Raw genomic sequence first — 23,413 nt, forward strand, 5'->3', positions numbered from 1 at the left:
TGAATTTTCCCTTATTTTAAGAATACTCTTAACCTCGATATCGGATTGATTTAAGTTGATCTGATGAACACATTGCTTTACATATTTACAAGTAATATTTAGCAGTTGAAAATTTTGGTTAAACTCTGACAAAAAAAAGTATGTTTTAAATAAGTCTATAAGCATAATTACCTGTAAAGGTTACAACCGCAACACTCGCAAACACTCCACACATACTCTTGCAAAATTTAACATAATTTTATTCAAAGGTTGCATAAATTTAAAAAGCCAACCACAAATATGCCACTAGAAGCACACAGAAATGTGTGTTGAAAAATAAAGGAACTATCAAATTAGCTTAGTATAATTATGCTTGGTATGATTAAAATACCTGTCGGCAAGGTAAACCCTTAAAAAATGACGATCAAAAGAAATAACTGACAGATTAAAGAACACATCAAGCTGAAAATTCAAATATCAGAGGCTGTTGCATCAACTCATTAGCCCAGTTGAAGATGGCTTTTTGGGCTTCTCAGTATCTCAGTATCTCATTTGAAATTATTACCGCTCAAAGGGTTGGGAGTTGGTCTGAGTAGGCCAAGACCTGACTGCGTGCTGTGTGCAGCAAATTGCTGTACGTCAGACGAAGTCAGTGGCAGGCAAGACAAATTCCATTTTGCTCATTGCCAGTATCGACTGTTGTGGTGGAAGTGGTCCGAAGGGATGTCAATTTACCAATGGGCAGCTGCTGATCGAGCTACTCCATAGCTGTTTCACCAAAGAAAACACAGTTCAGTTCGAATGAGGCGTAGTTGTAGCAATAGGAGTAGGAGTGGGAGTGGGGAGCATCATAATGCAAACAGTTCGAGTGCCGAGCAAGCTATTTCCGGCTGACTGGCGGGGGGTAGGATGCACTTGCACTTGGTCGCTTCACTGCCATGAGCTATGCATGTGTGTGGGTATGTGTGCGTGTGTATGTGTTTGGTTGCCTTTATACGGATGCCATAGAATGCTGCTGACGACGTGCCACACCCGCTGTGCCTAGCTGCCTGATGACTGACTACTTAAAGCGAAAGTAAACTTTGCTTTGCTGCTTTGGTCTTCATGCCACAGAATGTTGGCAGGCATGCATGTCATTGGAGCAGGGGTCTGTTGGGAGCATGAGTATAGCGGCCGTCAAGTAGTTGTGTGTAGACAGACAGGGGCCGGGGGCAGGGGTACGGGGTACGGGAACTACCGGGTTGCGGCTCTGGTAGGTGTGTTACTTGCGGTCATTTAGCTTTTCCTCAATGCAGCGTGTAATGCGGTCGCTTATGGGATAAAATGCTTTCACAGACACCCCCCTCACTCCTTTCCACTTTTCTTGCACATACGTTCACACACACACACACGCACAGTGGGAGTGGGAAAGAGAATGAGTTGCTCACACATTAAATGGCATTTGAAATTAAACGCGTTCACTGAGTGCCCTGATTTCTGCATTTAGTGTCTTCCATCGAATTTTCTGATTTCATTCGAATTTGTGAAGAACTTTTGGCTTTACTGAAAAGTTTATATCAGCTAAACACTTGCATATATCTAAGCTAAGTTTAGCTTTTAGCTTTAATTTACACGTTAAAAGTCTTCTCTTGCATTTAAATAGTTAAAGTCAGATAAATTCTTTATATCGAAATTGAATTTCTAAGGTAAATAATTCTTAAGTAATATTATAAATAATTTTTAAAGTTGCTCTAAAACTTTTAAACAAATTTAAGAAAAGAAAAAGATTTAAAATTGAGTCGTCTTTAAAAACTCATATAATGAGCTTAACCCAAAAACAAATGAAAGGAAAACTTATGTGCTGCCAAACTTTCAATAAGAAGCAGTGTGTCAAATTACATAACTGTGTGACACACTTGCACACAACACACACAACAAATAGTGACCGCAAAAGGTGAGCTTGTATCATCAGATGTAGACAACGCACCGTCACAGACCTTTCAGACAATGGTTTGACTGAGATTAGATATTTTGACTTGCACTTTTCACCCATCTCCTCACCCCTTGGCACAATTCATCCATGCATGTCAGTTGGTTTGTTTATGGCTTCCTAAATACGAGACAAGGGCGAGCTAACAAGAGAAATCATACGCCCCGTGTGACAGTGTCAGTGTCATTTGTTTATGTTTAACTATGTGTCGCATGCATTCTCTCTTTGTCTCTTACTCTGTCTCTCTCTATCTCTCTTTGTTTGCTACATTGTGCCTTTGGTAGCGTTTGGCTGGCAAAAAAAGTTTTGTATTGCAAAACACAATCAGACCCAGATGCACTTTGGGGCAGGCCGACACAAGCAGAGCACAAAGTTTAAGACTCTTTCTGTCACTTTGCCTCGCAATGCGACAACTACAAAAAGAAAAAGTCATATAAACCAGCAGATATCAAGTCTTTGGAGTGTAGAATAACAAAAGCACTACATAGCTTATTTAAAGGTGCTCCAGAGTTCTGTGAAGACTTTAAGGATGTCTCTTATAGAAAGTTAACTCAAAATTTATTTAATCTCATTAAACACACAGTTTGGATCGCTTTGTTATAATATTTGATTGCTAACTAATTAATCATTTCGACACTTGAGCTTATTTAATAATAATAAGATATTTTCCGAAATAGCTACATTTAATACTGGGTTGTTGCATTGTCTATGTATCGGCTGTTAGACGCAGAGGGCCTGGCCGGAAGTACCCACGACGGGCCTTAGGGCGCAAGTCGCCGTTGCAGCATAATAATGTCAGACAGGCGACGTCTTTTCCATGCTGAAAATTGCAAAAATGCAGCCAGGGGCAGGAAAACACACACACACACGGACAGACATCTGCATAAGGACATGTGTGCTTTTTTTTGCAGGTTTCAAGACCAAGCGGAAGCTAGCGAAACACTGACAAGCGGCATGCAACATGAACACACGCACACAAAGCCAAAATAAGTAAAAGAGAAACTGGCATGAAAGAAAGAGAAGATGTTTGTATACATTTAATGCGCTGTAGCGGCCAGCGACAACAAGGAAACAGCGCAATAAATCCAGGATACATTAAATAACACACAGATACTCACACACACACACACACACACACACACACACACACACACTCCAATACTCATGCAGACAAATGGAGGCGGCGAGCGGTCAACTTCCCTTTTCGTGTCTATGCGCTTGTTTTGGCACGCCAGTGTTGTTTTTTTTTTTTTTTGGAAAATGTTGTTGTTTGTCTGTCTGTTTTGTCGTTTATGAAAGTTGGTCAGCACACACACACACCCTAACACACCCACACATGTGTGTGCTTTTGTGCCTTTGTATGTGTGGCATTTCCTGTCTGTGCTTGTGTCTGTGTGTGTCAGCGGATGCTCAACATGGCCCTGCTGGTTTCTGTGGCACGGCAACATTGCTCTGCATGCTCATAATAATTTCTTATTTAGTAAGCGGCCAGAGAGCAACCAGGTGATGTGACCAGCACTCACACACACACTCACAACACTGGTGTTTCCTTTGCGCTACGTCAATTCAGAACTCGTCCAACATGTTTTTCGCTTATTTTTGCTAGATTTTCCTTTTTTTTTTTTGTCAGCAACATTTCCCTTACCACGCCCCTCGCCCCCCTACTCCTGCTTACCTTTCTCATTGCCACATTTTTGTGTGTCAGATTTATCTACTTTGCGCTCTTGCTGCTGTTGTTTTTGCCGCTAGAATTTCTGGGCACAAGAAGAAGGTATTTAAATTCAAATTAAGCAAATGTCATGTTAAATTCAGTTGACAGGCGTCGCCACCACCAGCTTCCTTCATTCCCCTCTAGAACAACCAGCTGAAATGTATGTAGGTGTGTAAGTGTAGGTTTCATTTTTGCTGATTAGCGTAAATTATTTAATGAGACTCACTGTTTGTAGATTTTGCGACACAAGCAGTGTGAATATTAAATTCATCGTTTATGTAAATTTACAAATAAATAACAAAATATGTACGATATGCTAAATAATTGCTTCTTTCTGATTACCTGAACCGTTAAGTCTCATAAATATAGAAAATGTAAATTCTCATTAAAAATGCCAAATAAATTATTGCTTCGTTCCTAGATTTATTAAAGAGTGCAATGAGTTAACTTAATTCATCGCATGGAAAGTGTCAGAAAGAGTTTATTTAAGCATATTAAAGTTAATGGCAAACTAATTAGTCAGTCAAGTTGTGACCCAAAACTCTTGCTGGGACACGTATGTATGTACGTATATGTGTCTCCTAGATGCGAATACATATGTACGTTGGAGAACTTGGAACCAGTTTCGCTTTTAATGCGCTTGTGCACATAAAATTTAATTCAAATCAGCTCATTAAACGCCTGGCACTTGACACACTCATTCATGCGTCGACTGAGACATAAATGAGCGGCAAAGGGAACAGGAGGTAGAGGATGAGGTATCACTTGAATTTTGTTTTGGCAAAGACAACCGTTAAACAGAGTTTATGGTGGACATTAAAGCGCGGAAGTAAGTGCAAAAAGGGCAATAAGGGAGAGGAAAATAGAGAGAAAAAAACTAAAAATGGTGAAAAAAGAGAGACAGGACGAACGACAACAAGAATTTCAGACACATTAAATATGATATATGTATTAGCAAGACGGCAGCCAGGACACGAGATAAGTTATATGGCTGGGGTGGCCAAAATATATGACAGCATGGAGGCAAGCACCAAGAACATGTTCTGCATGGAATTTAAATTTACTCGACATAAAAAAATTACATTGACTAATTACAATCATGACTTACTATAATAATATTATTTAACAGAATATAAACGTTGCAAAATGCTATCAAAATTACGCCATGAGCAAGATAAGTTTTATTAAATACTAAAATACTCGAAACTTTAATGGAGTGCTGATTTTGATAGGAAAATACATATTTCAGACAACACTGCTGTTATGCATTTGATTACGTTTCCGGTTGATTTATGTTCATGTGAATTATTTCTGATTAAAATATTTGAATAAATAAATCAAATGAATATTTATTTAAACAAATCTTAAAGGAAATGTTTTATGCAAAGCTTACATTGAGATTATAAATATATGATAATATGCTTTTAACGATGCCTTAGAATATAAAACATAATAGAGTGTTCTTATCTTCCATCTACAGTTTTTCTTTATTTTTTCTAGAGGTATCACTGAGAAATTGGATAAAAACAAATAAGAAATTAAGATACAAGTAGCTCAATCTATTTTGCGAGGCTGACTAAACAATCTCTGGTCAAATATACGAAATTTTGTATTCATATTTCACACAAAAATGTGCTAAGTATTTGTTGAGCATTTTCTACCCGAACCTTCTGCATGTCATGCTTTTCCAATTCAAATAAGAGCCAAAAAAGGGGAAAATATTAGAAATCTGTGCAGATGCCAAGAGCTGTTCACATAGTTCGCGTAACTTTATCAAAATCAACTTGAGATGCATTTTTGTGACGCCAACAAGTGTTGCACTTGATCTTTTTCTTGACACTTCCACTGGACACTTCCACTGGCGAATGACAACGAGATTGAGTGTCTGGACATGAGCCTGAGAATAGAGCGTATGCACACACGTTGGTTGCCAGCGACCCTTTTAACCGACTCTGGGTCAATTTTGCTGAAGTGGAAATGTGCTGCAAGTTTTCTTTTTACATTTTTGTTGCAATGCTGGAAATTTTGCAGAGCCAACATACTTGCAACTCACCGCAGATTGTAGTGAGGTAAAGATTGAACACTGGGTGGACTGGAATTTAATTTTGTGCGAAACTCTGTGCAAACACACAGCAGTGTACACATATAGTACAAGGAGTGCCTGCAGCTCTAGCTGCAAATGTATCTGTGTGCTGTGTTGTGCTAACATTGTGACCGATACGACGACTGGCCAAGAACAGCATCATCCGGAGCTTTGTCAACGCATCAGCTGCTGGGCACGGCCTGCACACTCCAAGGACATAGATAGATAAAACCTAATTTGTTCTAAATAAAATAAAAAATGTAAAAGATAAGATAGTCTGTCTATGCCGCAGTTTGCATACTCTTGTCTAATGTTATCAATTAAAATTACGTCGCAAACTAAACATAATTTAATCATATACTTTTTGAGACTGGCTTGGAAATTAATCACATTCCTTTGGTATAAGAAATATCTAGTTTCGTCATGTTCCCATTGATGCTGGGCGTAATACTCTTTGTTAGAGTATGCAGTACAATATAAGTCCTAGAGCTGCCAAGACAAAGTGCCAAGACGATGGCAACCAATTGAACAAAATCATTGCAAATTGTCCCTCATCCTCTGCAAAACTTTAGATAGTTGCACTTAAATCCAAATCGAAATCAACGAGTTGTATCTGACGGATTGTTGTCTGCTTGGTTGGCTGTCTGACTGGCTTGGAGTGCCAATATATCTTAGTGTCCTGTCGATTGTAGAAAATGTGAAATTAAAAGAAATCAAAAAACATTTAAGCTGTATTGTCTCGCATTTGCATTTGATTCAGACACCTTAGGGAATACTCGTATTATTCGTAATTTGAATGTTATTTTGTTCAAATGTATTCACATTCGTTTATGCAAAGTCTGCTTACTGAAAACAATCAGCTTTCTTTCCCCAATAAGCCACACATTTCTTGCGAAACTCCCCCATTCACACATACAAACAAATTTGTATACTTGGATGTATTCCATTTCGCACAGGTAATCGATTTTCATGCTTTTGGCAAAATGCACAAAAGAAACTGAAAACGAAAGAAACAAAAACGTAAATCAACTTTGTTGTTCACCTGTTTTCCTCTTTTACCTCTCTTGAATTTGGTTTGGTTTTTGTTCGTCTGCCTTATTCTTATGCTTTGTGCATATTGCTGTGCGTGTATCGCCATGCGTATACTTAATATTTATGTTGAAAACTTTAAGCAGTTAAGAGCTCGTCGAGCTTAAAATATTCTGACGGTGTGCGTTGAGCTTCAGCAACTTGTTGATTTACTTTTTCCACACTTTGTAACACTACCTCTCCTGTGACTCCCGTATCTTCGTGCTCTGTAGTCAGAGTTTTCCACAAAAAAAACCTGATTAGAATAATCACAAATATCAGATCATGTGGAATGAGAGTCTTGCTTTTGATATCTTTCACTCAAAAAGAATATTACTCAGAAAAATAATAAAAAAAAAGCGAGCATACTAAGAAGCACAATCATAAAGTATTATGTAAATAATATAAACAAGATAAAATCAATACGTTTGAATTTTCATCTATAAACAATAAATTTCAGCCAACACAAATAAATTGATGCTCTCTTTTGATCAGACCAGTATGTATCGTATATGCATATCGAAATGAATCAGACACCTACATAATATTGTCAAACTTCAATCAATTTGTAAAGCTTTCGGATACAATTTGTCACCTCTGAGAAGAGAAGATTTTTCAATTGATAACAAAAGTGTCCTAAACTTACATAAAATTATTCAAAAGTGCAATGTGCACATGTGACACGAGCAAAAATCCAATTACGACCGTTCGAATATTTTGACAACTATTCAATGAATTTAATTTGAGTCAACCAGCTGGCTAACACTCTGACACAGCCCCACAGCTCGCTCCATTTGACCCTCCCCCCTGCCCGCTAGGCATGCCCAAATGGGGCTGAACCTAACCTTTCGACCCGCTATCCACAGATCAGCTCAGTCAATGGACAGATGCAGACAACGGCAGCCGGATGAATGCCAATGGCACTGGCATCGAGTTTCCCAAATGCGCCCACTGCCTTCGCAGGATTTGAAAGGAAGAGGGCTCCGGGATATGGGGGTATGCGAATGTCTATGGCGAGGATACGAATTAGAAATGTGTAGAACAGAAGTTACTCAATTGCCAGCTGGAAGTCCCAGCTGGAGCTATGAAAAATGTTCTGTGGCTGTAAGAAGCTGGCAACAGGGAGCTGAAATCTGTGTGAGTTGCAGCCGGAAAGCAGGAATGATTTCCGGCCTGGAGGGCGATAATTCTTTACCCATCATGAAATGCAGGCGGACGGACGGCTGTTCGAAAACTTTTTACAGTCATTGTGCAGAGTGTCAATGCAATGATTTTCTTCCATTCTCCTCTCCCTTTTCCTTTCTTAACCCAAAGCAAAACCCTCAAACTGTGGCTCTGACTGAATATGAATGATTTAAACATACCGAAGCGGCAGACTGCAGCTATGTTCCCCTTGCCACCGCCTATGCTCTTGGCCTAGGGTTTACATAAGCCCGTCGAATTATATTCACATTTTTTTACTCTGGCTCTTTTTTCTTCAGCTGTGCATAAATAATATTTTTCAACATTTTTCAAAACTTTTGCGCTGCGCTTCGTTCCGAACAGGGCAAGGAACATCAAATTGGATGCCCAAAAACTTTGTCAAAATGTTTGGAAAAGTTTTATGGTTTTGTTCAGCGGTTAAGAAAAATTATCACTATTGTTACAGATTTGCAAATTGACGGTGAAATTTTGCGTTTCTTCTTGACTTTTTTGTTTTTCGGTCTGCGGCTTGCAGTTTCCCCTTGGTGATTTACAAAACTAAAGTTTATTTTGTCTTTTAACCCCCTAACGGAATTGTGAGTGTGAAATCTTTGAATCTTCAAAGTAAGCATATTCTTTTGTGTTCTATTTCAAGTTCAGGAGTTCTGAAATCGAAGACGGCAGATCTATTGATTGGCCCGAATACCGATTCTATTCTTTTAATTTACTTAACGACAAATGCTTGTATTGCGATTGTCAACTGCTCTTTGCGCACTGCTGAGCAAACAGTTGTTTTTTCAGCTGTTATCACTGATATCGTAGGTTATTATTAAAAGTTCTCGATCACCGACGTATCTGTTTCATTTCTGAGTACATTTCTTGGCATGATTCAAGTAGCCTCTTTAGCTCAGTGGCAGAGCACTGGTCTTGTAAACCAGGGGTCGTGAGTTCAATCCTCACAGGAGGCAGTTTAGTAATAACTTTTGTTTTTTGCGCCAAATATTTTATTATAGTTTATATGTATAATATAAAATCAAAATACATTTTGGTTTAATTTAAAATATTTACAATAAAGAACAAGAAAATCGAGGTTTCTAGCAAATATATTGTCATACATTTCAGTATAATGTGTAAAGTGAGCCCTCTCTATCATGTAAAATCAATGAACATTATAAACATATCCCCACAATCACTTTTGTACATTTTCATAAAGGTGAAGTCGCAATTTTATTGCTGGATTGTTAGGAAAAAAGTTGGTTTGACAAATGATATTAAAATGAGCTGCATTTAAAAAGTTAACAGTACTTTTGCAAACAGTCAAAAAAAATGGACATGGCCGATGTCATTTGGGCCAACGCAACTGACAGAAGTCGCCAAATTAAATATGCCAAAAGGCAACGCAAATTCGAGAAATCCAAAAAGTTTATACTTCAAGTCAATTCTTAACTCTTTTTCAAATTTCGCAGTAAAATGAAAACGCTACGGGGACTTTTATCCTTGACGTCCTTTTACAAATCTGTGTGGAAGGGGGACGGTTAAGGACAAGTGGCTAGCAGGAGGTTAAGCTTGGCATTTGGCAGATTTGTTGCTTAAACGGTTAAAAGGCCGCTAGCTACCATATTAAAATTTCTAAGGAATATAAGATATAAACGATGCTGTAGTGACTTACAGCATTTGGAGTCGTGGAAGGGGAGAGTTGAGTATTTGCACTAAACTGAAACTAAATTCAATTTACAGTTGTGGAAATAAGTTGCATTTTTATTTACAACTATTTTCATGTGTGTAAAATGCAAAAGAGTTTAATTTGCAATTTGTCGCCCTCATTCAACGCTTAACTTTTCATTTTTCATTCGGTTTCAGTTGCCTGGAGAGGGAGAGGAAGAGGGAGAGCGGCACGAGGCTGCAGCGGTTGCGGTTGCATATATGCAAATGCCTTCGGCTGAGTGCCAACGGCTTCGTAGCCCTTAAAATCCACCACAACTCTACTCCTGCATATGCAGAATGAAATGCACAAAAGTTTTGCATTGAGGCGTCACTTGAGTTGGTTTTGAAGTTGCTGCTGCGCAGTTTGTTAAACGCCTTTCAACGGCGTGGTTAGCCAAGCGCAGACCTTGAAATGCCCAATGCACAGGGCAGCCCAGTCGGTCCATACATGTGTTACATGCAGAGGTCGAGGGCCAACAGTCACTGAGGCAGCTAACCAGGCGCAATAACTTTGCTGTGGCAACCGCTTTAAACCATCATCAAAAGTCATCTTGTAGTTTCAACGGATATGTTGATTTAGCAAACAAAATGTTTTAATTGAATAATCCTTAAGTGTTTATGCCCTGTTAGCGAAGCCCTAGCTCTCTAGTATATATTAAAAGTTGGTTTGATAAAATATTAATTACAATAACAATTATTTCAAATAAGTTCTATGAAAAGAATAAATTGTATGAGATTAAAATTAACATAATACCTTACAATAGTATATTAAAAAAATATTCAGTAAAAATGTTTTTTTTTTAATAAAGGTGGCCTAACTATATTCTTTTAAAATTGAGAACTGAGCTGGTTAGTATTTAATATTTGACAACAGGGTACTTGCTATTAGACTCATTTCAATAAATCTCTACTTGCTATTGTCGAGCATATACACAAATTTATGTAAAGCTTTAATCAAGGATCGCATATTTAAGTTTTATTTTTAAATAAATCAAATATGAATACATTTTTTCCAGTATTTTTGGTATTTTTTAATTCAATTATGATTATAAAAATGTAAAAAAAAAGTTATTTTTTGATTTTAAAATGAAAATTTTAATCAAATTCATTACTCATACTTTTTTATTTTGATCAACAAATTATTGGTTTTATTATTTTATTTTAATGCACAAATAATTATAATTTCTATATTGAATATTATCTAAATTATAAACTCTGCACTTGATGTATCTAAAATGTTATGTGATATGAACTCAAGGTATTAAAGTTTAGAAATTCACATGGTATGTAAAATAAACATGTTAGTGTGTTTATGGAAAATGTCAAAATAAAAGTGCAATATGTCCCAGGTGTAAATATTTTGTTTGAAATATGCAAATGAGCAACAAGTTGAGTATTTGAAGCAATTAAAATATTTGAGTTAAATGGTCTATTAAATTGTTTTTATTCATAAACAAAACTTAATTTAGCAGCCACAATTAAAGGGTTTTGCTTTTGCATATTTGTGTTAATAAATACATATAAATATTTTTGTAGTTTAGTTTTGTTTGTGATTTGAATCCCAAGGGCTTAGTAGCTGGCAGGCAAGCAATTAGGCACGTAATTAGATTGTGATTGAATTTGTATTGAACTTAAATCGTATGGCAGCCGCAACAATTTAACAATTTAATTGAATTTTCTCTCTCTTTTACTCGCTTTGTCTTTCTGGCTCTGTTACTGTTACACAATATTTTTGTGGCACTGTCGATGAAATTGCCTCGAAATTTGCATTGATTGATTACAGTTTGTGATTTATTGAACCTGAGGCATCTCCAGCTAAACAACAGGCGATGGTCCAGAGTTCAATTACTCTCTCCCTCACTCTCTCCCTCACTCTCTGTTCATGTGTGTCTGTTGTGAGTGGAAATGTCAAATGTCATCTTGTACTACACACGCAGACAATGAACATTTATTTAACTTGGTTTTATTTTGTATTTCTTTGTATGCAGAACCGCAATGATTGATGCGGACATGTTGTCATCAAATAACTGTGACTCTCTCGAGGGAGTCCGGCGAGGGGAAATGTTTAGTTGGAGGGAATATGCGTTCACACACATGCATGCGTACATATATGTAACGTATCTGTATGCTGCTTGGTCAAAAACTCAATTTAAATTGTATTTATTTCCATTGTTTAGCGCCAGTCAAGCGCAGCTGTCTCCCCTGTCTGACCTGTCAGAAGCTCATTTATCTGGATTCACAGCTCGAGGGTAACTATTAGTCAAGTGACACTGAGAATTCATTCGACATTGTATACTAATATTCTGAAACATACAAATCGATTTTTTGTTCTTTTCTCTCTCTCTACTTGAGTAGCGTACTAAGACAAGCGATAAGAAAAGCACTTTAATGTCTTTATTTTTGACAACTTTTCAATTCCAATCGAGTCCGTTTTGTAACTTTCTTCTTCAACAAGGCAATAACAATATGCAAACTTCATATTTTTTCAAGTTCACTCAAAGCTCTTGCGCAACAAATGTTTTATTTAAATACAATAAATTATATATGTTCTATATAACCTTAAAGAAACAAGTGTAAGAAAAATGTACATTTAATTAAACATTTACTTGGCAAATGGCTTGTCATCGCTGGTCTCCTCGTCATCGTTGCCATCGGAATCGAAGGCATTCTCAGGTATTTCATAGAGACGGATCATCGGCTTGTTGGGATCCTTCATGATCAGATACTTGCCATCCGGCTGCTTCATTACAATATCGATGAGGCAACGTAGTACGCCCCAGGCATTGTCCATATTGAGATTGATTTGTGTGGCAAACTCCTGTGGCTTAAACTGTTGCATGCCCAAAATCACATGACGCAAATGATCTTTGCCTGTGACAAAAGAAACCGTAAAGTGAGCTGTGGATTAAAGTTAATGAATAATTACGATTGACTCGTGAGACATAGCCCAGCTTGAGCTGATCGGAGCCGGCGAGTACCGCCTCCACGGTCCACTTGGCCAGCTTGCAGGCATTGTTCCGTAGCTCCGAGGCAAGTACTGCACCACGCTGGCTGTCAAGCTTCTGGCGCCACTCGACGCTGTTGGCCACCTTCGAGTCCCACTCGTTGAGCGCCTTGATGGACAGGAACTGCAGCTCACCATTTGGTGTCTTAATGACTCCGTTGTGCTTGCAGCGAACAATGAGCACCACATCTTCGCCCAGCTGCCATTGCTTATAGCGATACGCGACTGAGGCCAACTCGACGCCAGGAGTCTCGAAGGGATTTGGCTCTTCGAACTTGTGCTTCGGCTCCTGATCGCCAATTTTGAGCACCTGTTGGCTGAAGTTATGATTGATTAATGTGGCCTCCAGGGACAGACTCTGCGGCGAATTAATGAATCCATCTTCATCCTGTGGCGGCTCCAGCGACGTCTCATTCACAGTCAGCAGATCGAACTGCGCATTGTCGCGTTTGTCCAGAAATATCTTGGTGCCCAGTTTCTCAATGACAATGTCCCAGGAGTACACGGAGCGAGTGCAGCACATGAGTGTGGCAATAATATCATCAGTGGCAAACACATTGCCCATTGTCTTGGACAGACGACGAATGATGGGATCATCGATGGTGCTGGGCACATTGATGATGCGATCGATCTTCTGCAGCGTTCGCTCCTTCTTCACGTTGATGCGATCGCATTGCTTGTCGTAGTACTCCAGTGTGCCACAGGTCACCACATCCAAGCCCTCCTTGACATGTGGCAGCGACAGCTTGAGCAGACGTGGAAAATCGATCTCCTCGACAGACACCCAATCGGAGCGGACAAGCACCGAGCTCTCCCGGAGACGCACCGGGGCATTGCGCATAAAACGACGTGCCATGTGACCCCGTCGCAGGTCCCGTCCCTTTCCATACTTGTTGCTGGCCCCAAGTCCGGCACCGCCAATCCCACCAGCACTGCCTCCAGCTGCAGCATTGCCACGTGCATTACGCCCATGTGCACGCAAATTGTTGCGCTGATTGGGACGATAACGATTGCGTTGATAGGGCTTTAGGTCACGCAAATTGGAGCCATCCACCAGATGAAAGGTGGCATCATCGTCGTCATGAAAATACGCATAGTGGCTATTATTGCTACCAAAGGTCGAGGCATATTTGTTAGCGTATTTCTTTTCCTGAACCGGCACCATCCAGTCACTGATCTTGCCCAGACGATCGCTTTTGCAGAACGGCTGATAGGGCACCTCCAGCTCGGGTACCTCACACGGTCCCCAGCCATCCTGATTGTACTCAATGTAGGGCTTTATAAAGGGCGCGTACTGCGACATTATGTCTTCTGATTCTTCCTCACTTAAAATTACTCGATTTCGAACTCTATACTACAAATGTTGATTTTTCAGAAAGTGCTTAAATTGTAAATAGCTAAAGTACAGAAATGTTACATCTGATTAAAGAGAATTGGCAATGTGATTTGAAAATTTTGTAAATGTTCTCAAATGTAAAGAGAAATGTTGTTTTTATTTTTGGATCTTTATTTCTCTGCTGGCTAAGCTTAATAACAAAAGGTTTATATCCGTTCAGGTCAGCAACGTTTTAAAAAAGATAAAAATCAAATAGAACTTCGTTGCATGTGGAATATTATAATGGATAATATAACTATATATCGCTGGTTTATTAATACAATCATTTTTTTGCTATCCACAATGTTCATTATATTACGCATCATAGATATAAAACTATGGTAAGTAAATACTTTCGATTCAAATATATTAATCTATATATTCGTATCTTTGAAAGGTGACAAATGTAAAATTAAATTGTAAAATTGAAGATTGAATGCCATTTAAATAACTTTGTCCTTGATTTGCACCGAATTACTTCTATTTAGTTGTTTCTGACTTTGTTTCTGAAATTGTTGTCCATGTTGTGAATAAATCCAATAATTATTTATCGTTTTGTCAACGGAAACATTAAACTCAATACCTGATTATTAAAATAAAATGGATGTTTTGGGGAAACATCAGGAAATGAGCAACAAAATGCAGTACAATAGACTCACCTTTGAACTCACACTCGTACTCATAGTCACACATACTCGCATACGCTAATGCGTAGTACGTAGTACTCATGAATGTTGAAGCATCCTGCATTTTATGCTCGACTGGGGCCACGTTTCAGTTTCATGGATGTTGGCTGCTCTCAAGCTGAAAAATCTGACAACAGTCTCGTTAAAAGTAAAGGCCAAATTATAGTAAAACTAACAGAAGGTAAAGGTAATCACATAAAAAGCTTGTTACCTAACAATGTGAGAGTGCCGACAATGAAAGCGGAAGTGGAAGCGGATATCAAAAAAAGCGTTGAGCGTGTGAATGTCTATCCTTGGATTGTGGAACGAATGGACATTGGGGGTGGGGGGAGAGGGGCGTCTGTGGGTTGTGTCTGTGGTTGCCACTCAGCTAGCTGTTGTTGCTGCTAAGCTTTTGTCAGGCCGACAGTGTCATGTTGATGTGTTCATTGTGTGTCAGTGGCAGCTGCTGCTTGACACCCCAACCATCCCAACCACCCCAACCACCCCAACCATCCCAACCACTCCAACCACCCCAACCACTCCAACCACCACCACCAGGAGCGTCACTCGCACTCAACCCCAACCACCAATCGCCGTGGCATCCTCAAGCTACAGTTAACACACTTAAGCCACATACGCTCGGTTGGGCGTGCGTGTGAAAGTTTTGGTGGGTGAGTGGTGCGCTGGGTGGTGCTGGTGCTGATTGGGTGGCTACTCGTACGCGTCTGGTCGTGTGTGGATTATAATTGCCATGCGGCTGTCAGTGCCTGCCTGCCTGCACCTCAAAATGCATGCTTCCCGCTTTGCGCTGCACACAGATGCAGCTCAGCTCTTGTTGCATATCATTTTTAATGCTAACCACATGCCACATTATGCAGCTGCATTGCCACGCTGCCGCTGCGGTCGAGCATCCAGCTACATCTCCATTCCGCACACTTCAAGCAAAAACTATATTCTGGCTCCTCATCTCTGTTGCGGTTTACTCAAGCAACACGACGAAGAATAATGTTCACACATAACTAAGTACTTAGCCAGAGATATGCGCGTATCATATAAGAAAAGCAATCGCAATCTATCAAATATCCTGCAAATAAAAACAGGTTGACGACATGGTTCAATTCGGTTAATCTTATTCTTATAGTCTCTAAGATTTAGGTGTTTATATAGACGGACAGATTGGCTATATATATCAATATGACTTAATCGAATGGCTGTTGATGCTTATCAATAGTATCAAAATAAAACCTTGCTTTATGAGTAGCAGATATAAAAACCGATGTGATTTTAACTGAAGTTTTTTTAAATTTTATATATAATAACATACATAGTTTAGTTAAAAACTTATGATTGCATTGTATTCATTCATCTGGGTTATAAAAAATATTATAAAATAATAAAAATATAAACAAGCTTTATTTAATTTAGTTATTATCGAACACGAGTATACCCGGCTTCGCCTTGCACAGAGTATTCATAACAGGAACAGAAACTGAGTGAAAAACCGCTTGCATACTTTGCGGCGCATGCAGGCGATAAGCGACGCATGTTGCTATTGTTATTCCTAGTGTTGTTGTTGCTGGTATTGTTGCCACATTCGGTGGCTGTGCAACGGCTGTTTCTGTTGCCGCTGCGGCTGCTTTTGTTGTATAAAAATTAATATTTATGCAAGAAAACTTGTGCAAAGCTGTGCATGCCATTGTTTCCATCCACCAGCGAACAGCCAGCTCATTCTCCACTTCCCACCTCCCACCTCCCAGCCATGCTGCATCTTCTTCTCCAGGTCCTACGCCTGCCGCTGCTGCTGTCATTACAAGGACGTTCAGGGTGGCCGGAATTGCATCCTCTGCTCGTCAAGCGCAACGCGATGCAAGCTGACAAGATGTTTTATTATTGCGAAAAATATTCAATTCCCTTTCCCAGAACGTGAAATCCATTGAAAATAAAAGTGTTCTCCCATCTACTGCATACTGGCAATGAGTAAAAGTCTGTCATTTATACGCAAGCCAACCCAAACCAAGGCACTACCTCATTTCCACAACATCATACCATTATGTATGTAGTAATTGCAGTTCGTAAACATAAAAATTCACAACAAGATGCAATCGCAATTAATAGCATATTAAATGGACCGAACATTAATATTTCATGATTGATTTATGCGGGTAATTAAAGCTCAAATTATAGGCTACGACTGCACGACTGCCACATGCCCCCTACGCAACTGTAGAACGTATATACGTATACAATATATATAAAAACTCCAATTATACTGTTTGCAGTAATGTCCGAAGGAACAGAAAACACCAAATTGGTCAAATATTGACAAAAAAAAAAAAGAATGGGTTAAATAACACACTTTCTCTCCTCAAAAATACAAAAAAATATTAAAGATATACACAGAAAATAAAAATAATAAGAATTAAAAATAAGACTCATACTAAATTATTTATTATAACAATGTTAAACTTAATTTAGTTCATTCTATAGTTACTTAAAGAATACTAATATGATTTTAAGCAATAAATTATATGTATTAAAGAGCTTTGTTTTGTAGCGCTAGACATCATTATAAATGAATAGGCAAACCCACCTGATAGAAAATGATACATAGCATTTAATTTCATGAAACATCATTTATTCTGAACATAATATGTACTATAGAAAATAGCAACAACAAAATTTATCAATTTATGATTACAATGTCCAATTAAAATTTCTATGTTTATTTTTAGCGAACCACCATGAAGCACATCCTAAGAATACCACGAATATGTCAACGTCCAAAATCTTGTAGAGCAAATTCAAGGAAAGACTCGGATATTCCGGAAGGTGTGCTTATAGGCTTCGGCAATCCTCTGCTGGATATAACCACGACCGTGCGGGATAATGTCATATTGCAGAAATATGGTTTGGCCGAAAATGCCGCAATTATTGCCCAGGAAAGACACATTCCGCTCTTTGACGAGTTGTCCAAAATGAAGGATGTAACATACTCGGCGGGCGGGTCTTGTCAGAATTCTATTCGGGTCTTTCAGTGGATCGTGACCAAACCGTTTTGTGCGTATTTCATTGGGGCCGTTGGCAAGGATAAGTTCGGAGAGACCATGGCAAAGAGAGCCATCTCCGATGGGGTTCAAGCCATTTATCAAACAAATGACAAAGCTCCGACCGGCACCTGTGCGGTCATCGTCAATGGCTTGAACCGCTCTCTGGTGGCCAACTTGGGTGCATCAGCCTTTTTCTCAGAGACCTGGTTGAACGACAAGTATCTTATGTGCGTCGTGAATCGCGCCAAGTATTTTTACACGACGGGTTTCTTTGTGGCAGTCAGCTCTGGAACTGTCCTCAAGGTTGCCAAGATATCTTCTAGCAGCTATCGCACTTTTGTACTTAATTTTAGTGCCGTTTTTGTGCTGACCACGCAAAAAGCGCAGCTGGACGAGATTTTGCCCTACACAGACATCATTATTGGAAATAAAGAGGAAGTCCTAGCATTTGCCGATACTCACGATTGGAAAACCTCTGACACATTTGAGATCGGTAAAAGACTACAGTGTCTGCCCAAGGATAATAAGCGACCCCGCATTGTTATGATCACTGACTCTGAATGTCCCGTGTTATGCTTCCAGAAGAACGGAGAGATACTGGCGTATCCTGTGCCTAAGGTTGATAAGAGCGTCATCGTGGACACCAATGGCTGTGGAGATGCTTTTGTCGGTGGCTTTCTCTCCCAATTAGTACAGGATATGCCCCTCGATTACTGCATCCGAACGGGAATCTTTGCCTCCCAGCAGGTACTACGAATTGTGGGTGTTCAAATCGATAAACTTCCTAAATTCAAAGAGATTTGCTTCTAAATTTTAATTTATTAATCAAAATTTTGTAACAATAAAAAGTCATAGCTGTACATATATATATGTTATCAATATACAAAACACAATTTTATTATATTTAATTTTAATTAATTTTTGTCTAATAAAATGGTTTTTTAATGTGACTCGCATATTAACTATTTTCTTAATTTTATTTTTTTTATTCTAAAATATTTTTAGTCCACACTGATTCTATTTATTTTTATTAAATAAAATGGAACTTACATACTTCTTGAATAAACTTTGTACTATTTAATAAATAAATTTTTTTTTCAAATATTTTGTATGTTAAAAATGTTTTTGGTTCAAAGATACAAAGTGTACAGAGCGTTTCTATTCATTCCATCTGTAAATTGTGTGTTGTCAAGTTCAAAATTAATATTTCCAAAGTCTACATAAAATGGTTTATTAAAATCTAAAAAAAACACTGCGATTGGCTTGCACCAATTGATATGATACGCAGTCCAAAGAAATCTCTCGTTAGACCTTTATAGCAAACCTCGAATTGGGTGAGAGTTTAACTAAGATCAGGTCAATTTCAAACACAAGTCATGGATATTCCGGAGGGTGTACTTATTGGCTTTGGCAATCCATTGCTGGATATAACCACGACCATTGAGGAAACTGTTTTACTGGAGAAGTACGATTTGCCCGAAAATGCAGCGATTATTGCGGAGGAGAGGCACCTTCAGCTCTTCGAGGAGCTGACCAACATGGAGAATGTGACATACTCAGCTGGTGGTGCTTGTCAAAACTCCATGCGAATTTTTCAGTGGATTGTGGAAAAGCCATATTGTGCGTATTTCGTTGGGGCCGTTGGCAAGGATAAGTTTGGAGAGACCATTGGCAAAAGAGCAATGGCCGATGGGGTTCAAACTCTCTACCAGCAAAGAGAAGAAGCTCCGACGGGCACTTGTGCCATCATATTGAGAGGTAAACATCGTTCGCTGGTAGCCAACTTGGGTGCAGCAGCTTATTTCTCAGACGATTGGCTCTTCGACGATGCAAATCTGTGCCTTGTGGAGCGTGCACAATATATATATGCAACGGGATTTTTTATAGCAGTGAACGCTTCGACCGTTCTGAGTGTGGCAAAAATGTCCTCTGAGAATAACCAAACATTTGTGCTCAATTTCAGCGCCGTTTTTGTACTGCAAACGCACAAACCACAACTGGACGAGATTTTGCCCTACACAGATATGATAATTGGTAATAAACAAGAGGCCTTGGCATTTGCCGACACTCATGATTGGAATACCACCGATATATTTGAGATCGGTAAACGACTTCAAGCCCTGCCCAAGGATAATGTACGTCCTCGCATTGTCATGATCACGGACGCTGTCTGTCCGGTGCTATGTTTTCAAGACAACGATAAGATACTGGAGTATCCGGTGCCCAAGATCGATAAGAGTGTCATCGTGGACACCAATGGCTGTGGGGATGCTTTTGTCGGTGGCTTTCTCTCCCAATTAGTACAGCATATGCCCCTCGACTACTGCATCCGAACGGGAATCTTTGCCTCCCAGCAGGTACTGCGCATTGTCGGTGTGCAAATCAATAAGCTGCCTAGGTTCAAAGAATGTTGCATTTGAATAGACGATGGAAATAAAATTTAAATCAAATTCAAATTAGAAAAGTTTTCATTCTTAATATTATAAGTATAATACCACTGACTTTTTATCTGATTAATTATAAGGGAAAGTCGAATCGTTACAACGTAGACCAACATTTGCCATTCCTGATTATAAGACTTGTCATCTCTTTAGCCGAGCATCACTTGTCAGTTTATTGCCAAGCTTAAACTTATTCCAGTAATGTTAATTATCACACTCACATCGAACACAAGTAGTACTCATGAGAATGGTTAAATCCAACCGAAATACGAGAAACAAACGCGCAAGGAGTTCACATCCCTATAAGTTTGTATCGAGAAATCGCCGTCGTCTTTCAAGTGTAGACTTAGATGTACCCCCTGAAGATAGCATTGTAATTGCTGATTTGCCATATGGAGATGATGAAATTCCCTTAGCAATGTCAGTGGAACAAGCATCGTCGGAATCCAGCTGGCATCAGGAACTTGGCGTTTCCGGACAGCAGCAGACAATCAAATGGCGCACTCTGAAACACAATGGACCCGTCTTTGCACCACCTTATATTCGATTGCCTCCGCATGTAAAGTTCTACTACAAGTCTAGACCTGTCGAATTATCGGAAGCAGCCGAAGAGGCAGCCACTCTCTACGCAAAGATTCTTAAGACGGACATAGCAAAAAATCCAATATTGCAATCAAACTTTTTCAAGTGCTTTGTTCGATTACTTCATCCGCATCAACGTGAGTTTATCAAAAAGTTATCGCTATGCAACTTTAAGCAGATCCATGAGCATTGTCAGCGTGCGGCAGAGCTGAAGTCCCGTTGCAGCAAGGATCAGTTGAAGCAACAGCGTCAGGAGGAGATGGATCGGTTTGGCTACTGTGAGATCGATGGTCAGCTGGAAAAGATCGCCAACTATCGCATCGAGCCTCCAGGCATATTCCGGGGTCGTGGCAATCATCCCCTGATCGGGCTGCTTAAGCCACGAGTCCAACCCGAAGACATTACCATCAATTGCAGTGACGGCTGGACGCCAGCAGCACCCGAGGGGCACAGTTGGAAGAAGACGTTACACAACAATAAGGTCAGCTGGCTGGCACGCTGGAGGGACTCGATGCTGGGTAAGCAAAGGTATATCTGGCTGAGCTCAGCATCACGGCTGGAAGGCATTCGGGATCTCAACAAGTTTGAGACGGCACGACGTTTGTCGCTTCATATTCGCATGATACGTCTGTCATATCGGAATGATTGGCACTCGGAGGATTTGAGGCTACGACAACGAGGCGTGGCCCTCTATCTGATTGACAGGCTGATGCTCCGAGTGGGCAACGAGAAGCAGGAGAATACAGCGGACACTGAAGGCTGTTGCACACTGCGAGTTGAGCACTTGAAGCTATGCAATCGATTGCAAGGAGTCCCTCATGTGGTCGTGTTTAACTTTCTCGGCAAGGATTCAATTAAGTTCTATCGCAAAGTTGCCGTCAACTCGACAGTCTTTGCGAATTTGCGTTGTTTTCTGAAGGGCAAACAGAGCGTAGATTTGGTGTTCGATTTGCTTTTGGCAAAGTATCTAAACAGACATCTGAAAATGCTTATGGAGGGACTTACAGCCAAGGTTTTTCGCACCTACAATGCCAGCAAGCTGCTGCAAAAACGCCTCGATGATCTCACGCATCCCTGTCTGGCTCTCAATGAGAAACTCCATGTCTATACCAAGGCCAACGCCATGGCAGCCCAATTCTGCAATCATCGACGTGCGATGACAAAGGCCAACTCCCTTAAGCTGCTCAACTGGCAGAAACTCATCAAAGTCAAGCAATCTCAGATTGTACACTTCAAGAAACGCTGCAGAATCAAACGTCATTTTCATTCAGCTAGCAATAATAAGAAAAAACTATGCAAGCTTCAAAGCGAACTATCCACTCTGAAGGCGAAGCTGGAAAAAGACTCGGTGCGAAGCAATGTAGCCCTAACCACATCGAAGGTCAACTATCTAGATCCTCGCATCACGGTCGCCTGGTGCAAGCGGAATAATGTTCCCATTGAGAAGGTCTTTAATTCGACGCTGCGGAACAAATTTAAATGGGCAATACGAGCGACAAACGAGGATTTCCGTTTCTAACACAGACGGGTAATTATTTAATGGGACATACAAATATTATATATTCACGCTTTCTATATTTGGTATCAAAGCATATGTAAATAACTGAAAAGATAACTTATATCTGTCATAAAAACATCTTTTCATCTTCTCGAAGTTCCCAGCTCTGCTCACTTTGAAATATATATTTACATCATGGCTCAGCTTTGTTACTTTCCGAATAATCAAACTTAGTGCTAAACATAATATCATTTAGTTTCAACAATAAAAATGAGAGCCGCTGAGTCCTTTGATTTTCCGGCTTCCTTTTCTCAGTGGCAGCTTTGCAATTGCGTTGCGTTGCGTAACAAGTGTAAATGCAAAGCGAAGTGAAAGCGGATACCGAGTTGCAGTGGACGCGGGATGTGGGCATGTTTGGTCCACTGAGCTGAACAGAGAGGAACAAACAGAAGTGAAGTAAAAATATGCATTGCATACTTTGCAGCGCCAAAGTAAATATCCACCCATACTCCTTAGCGACGGACTTTGTCTTTTTTCAGCCAAGAAGTGCAGGCTGTTGACTTTGGTCAGGACAAAATATTGCAGCCATTTTCAGAGTCAAGATAGAGAGGGAAGACACAGAGAGAGATAGAGAGAGAGACAGAGTTGAAGCTGCTCTTGTGGCTGTCGCCCACTGATTAAAACGATGCGTCCTGCGTCCTCGTGACAGCGATTTTTTTTCGTTAAATCCTTAAACGTCGCTTCGTTTATCGTGCCTTTTGTTTTTTAACATTTGCCAGCCTGTTTATACACCATCTTTTCTCTCCTCTCTCTCTCTCTCTCTCTTTCCCATTCTCTCATGTTTGACTTGGTTTTTCCACTTTGTAGCCTGCAGTCAGGCATCAGAGAGCTCCCGGCTATAATTTATGCATACATCCATTGAGATTTATGGCATCATGCGCGCTCTGCCACTCCCAGCGTTGTATACTCAATGGCTTAGCATTTCTTACTGCATACTTGCCACATCCTTCAGCTTGGCAACAGGACACACAATTAGCCGGAAAAATGAGCAGACGCACAAAGAAATGACTAAGCCACAATCAAACAATGCAGCGGAAAGTCA

At 39.8% G+C, this 23,413-nt stretch overlaps 4 protein-coding genes and 1 non-coding gene across 5 annotated transcripts; 4 read left to right on the forward strand and 1 right to left on the reverse strand.

The window, feature by feature from the left end:
- The first annotated feature begins 8,888 nt into the window (after nucleotides 1-8,888).
- Nucleotides 8,889-8,960, forward strand: Trnat-ugu. Its single transcript has one exon. It is a non-coding gene; the product is annotated as a tRNA-Thr (tRNA).
- Nucleotides 8,961-12,198: 3,238 nt separating this feature from the next.
- LOC117790521 (eukaryotic translation initiation factor 3 subunit D-2) lies at nucleotides 12,199-14,116 on the reverse strand. Its single transcript, XM_034629993.1, has 2 exons — nucleotides 12,623-14,116; nucleotides 12,199-12,567 (listed from the first exon to the last, which is right to left on the reverse strand). Exons 1-2 carry the CDS (start codon nucleotides 14,001-14,003, stop codon nucleotides 12,299-12,301), a joined length of 1,650 nt encoding a protein of 549 aa, XP_034485884.1. The 5' UTR covers nucleotides 14,004-14,116; the 3' UTR covers nucleotides 12,199-12,298.
- A 3,353-nt stretch (nucleotides 14,117-17,469) lies between these two features.
- LOC117790764 (adenosine kinase-like) lies at nucleotides 17,470-18,617 on the forward strand. Its single transcript, XM_034630318.1, has one exon. The coding sequence runs from the start codon at nucleotides 17,485-17,487 to the stop codon at nucleotides 18,598-18,600; it is 1,116 nt and encodes a 371-aa protein (XP_034486209.1). The 5' UTR covers nucleotides 17,470-17,484; the 3' UTR covers nucleotides 18,601-18,617.
- A 424-nt stretch (nucleotides 18,618-19,041) lies between these two features.
- Nucleotides 19,042-20,246, forward strand: LOC117790374 (adenosine kinase 2-like). Its single transcript, XM_034629810.1, has one exon. It carries the CDS (start codon nucleotides 19,167-19,169, stop codon nucleotides 20,208-20,210), a length of 1,044 nt encoding a protein of 347 aa, XP_034485701.1. The 5' UTR covers nucleotides 19,042-19,166; the 3' UTR covers nucleotides 20,211-20,246.
- Nucleotides 20,247-20,513: 267 nt separating this feature from the next.
- Nucleotides 20,514-22,509, forward strand: LOC117790930 (DNA topoisomerase 1-like). Its single transcript, XM_034630546.1, has 2 exons — nucleotides 20,514-20,537; nucleotides 20,597-22,509. Exon 2 carries the CDS (start codon nucleotides 20,650-20,652, stop codon nucleotides 22,330-22,332), a length of 1,683 nt encoding a protein of 560 aa, XP_034486437.1. The 5' UTR covers nucleotides 20,514-20,537; nucleotides 20,597-20,649; the 3' UTR covers nucleotides 22,333-22,509.
- Nucleotides 22,510-23,413: the final 904 nt, after the last annotated feature.

This window comes from Drosophila innubila (genome assembly GCF_004354385.1).
Source record: "Drosophila innubila isolate TH190305 chromosome 3R unlocalized genomic scaffold, UK_Dinn_1.0 2_E_3R, whole genome shotgun sequence".
Taxonomy (NCBI): Eukaryota; Metazoa; Arthropoda; class Insecta; order Diptera; family Drosophilidae; genus Drosophila; species Drosophila innubila.

What these genes read in the sequence shown, in the direction of transcription:
- LOC117790521 (XM_034629993.1), bottom strand. Translation starts at nt 14,003, where the DNA reads ATGTCGCAGTACGCGCCCTTTATAAAGCCCTACATTGAGTACAATCAG. An exon ending in CTATGTCTCACGAGTCAATC is followed by an intron (nt 12,568 to 12,622) that starts GTAATTATTCAT and finishes CTTTTGTCACAG; the next exon opens with GCAAAGATCATTTGCGTCAT.
- LOC117790764 (XM_034630318.1), top strand. Translation starts at nt 17,485, where the DNA reads ATGAAGCACATCCTAAGAATACCACGAATATGTCAACGTCCAAAATCT.
- LOC117790374 (XM_034629810.1), top strand. Translation starts at nt 19,167, where the DNA reads ATGGATATTCCGGAGGGTGTACTTATTGGCTTTGGCAATCCATTGCTG.
- LOC117790930 (XM_034630546.1), top strand. Translation starts at nt 20,650, where the DNA reads ATGTCAGTGGAACAAGCATCGTCGGAATCCAGCTGGCATCAGGAACTT.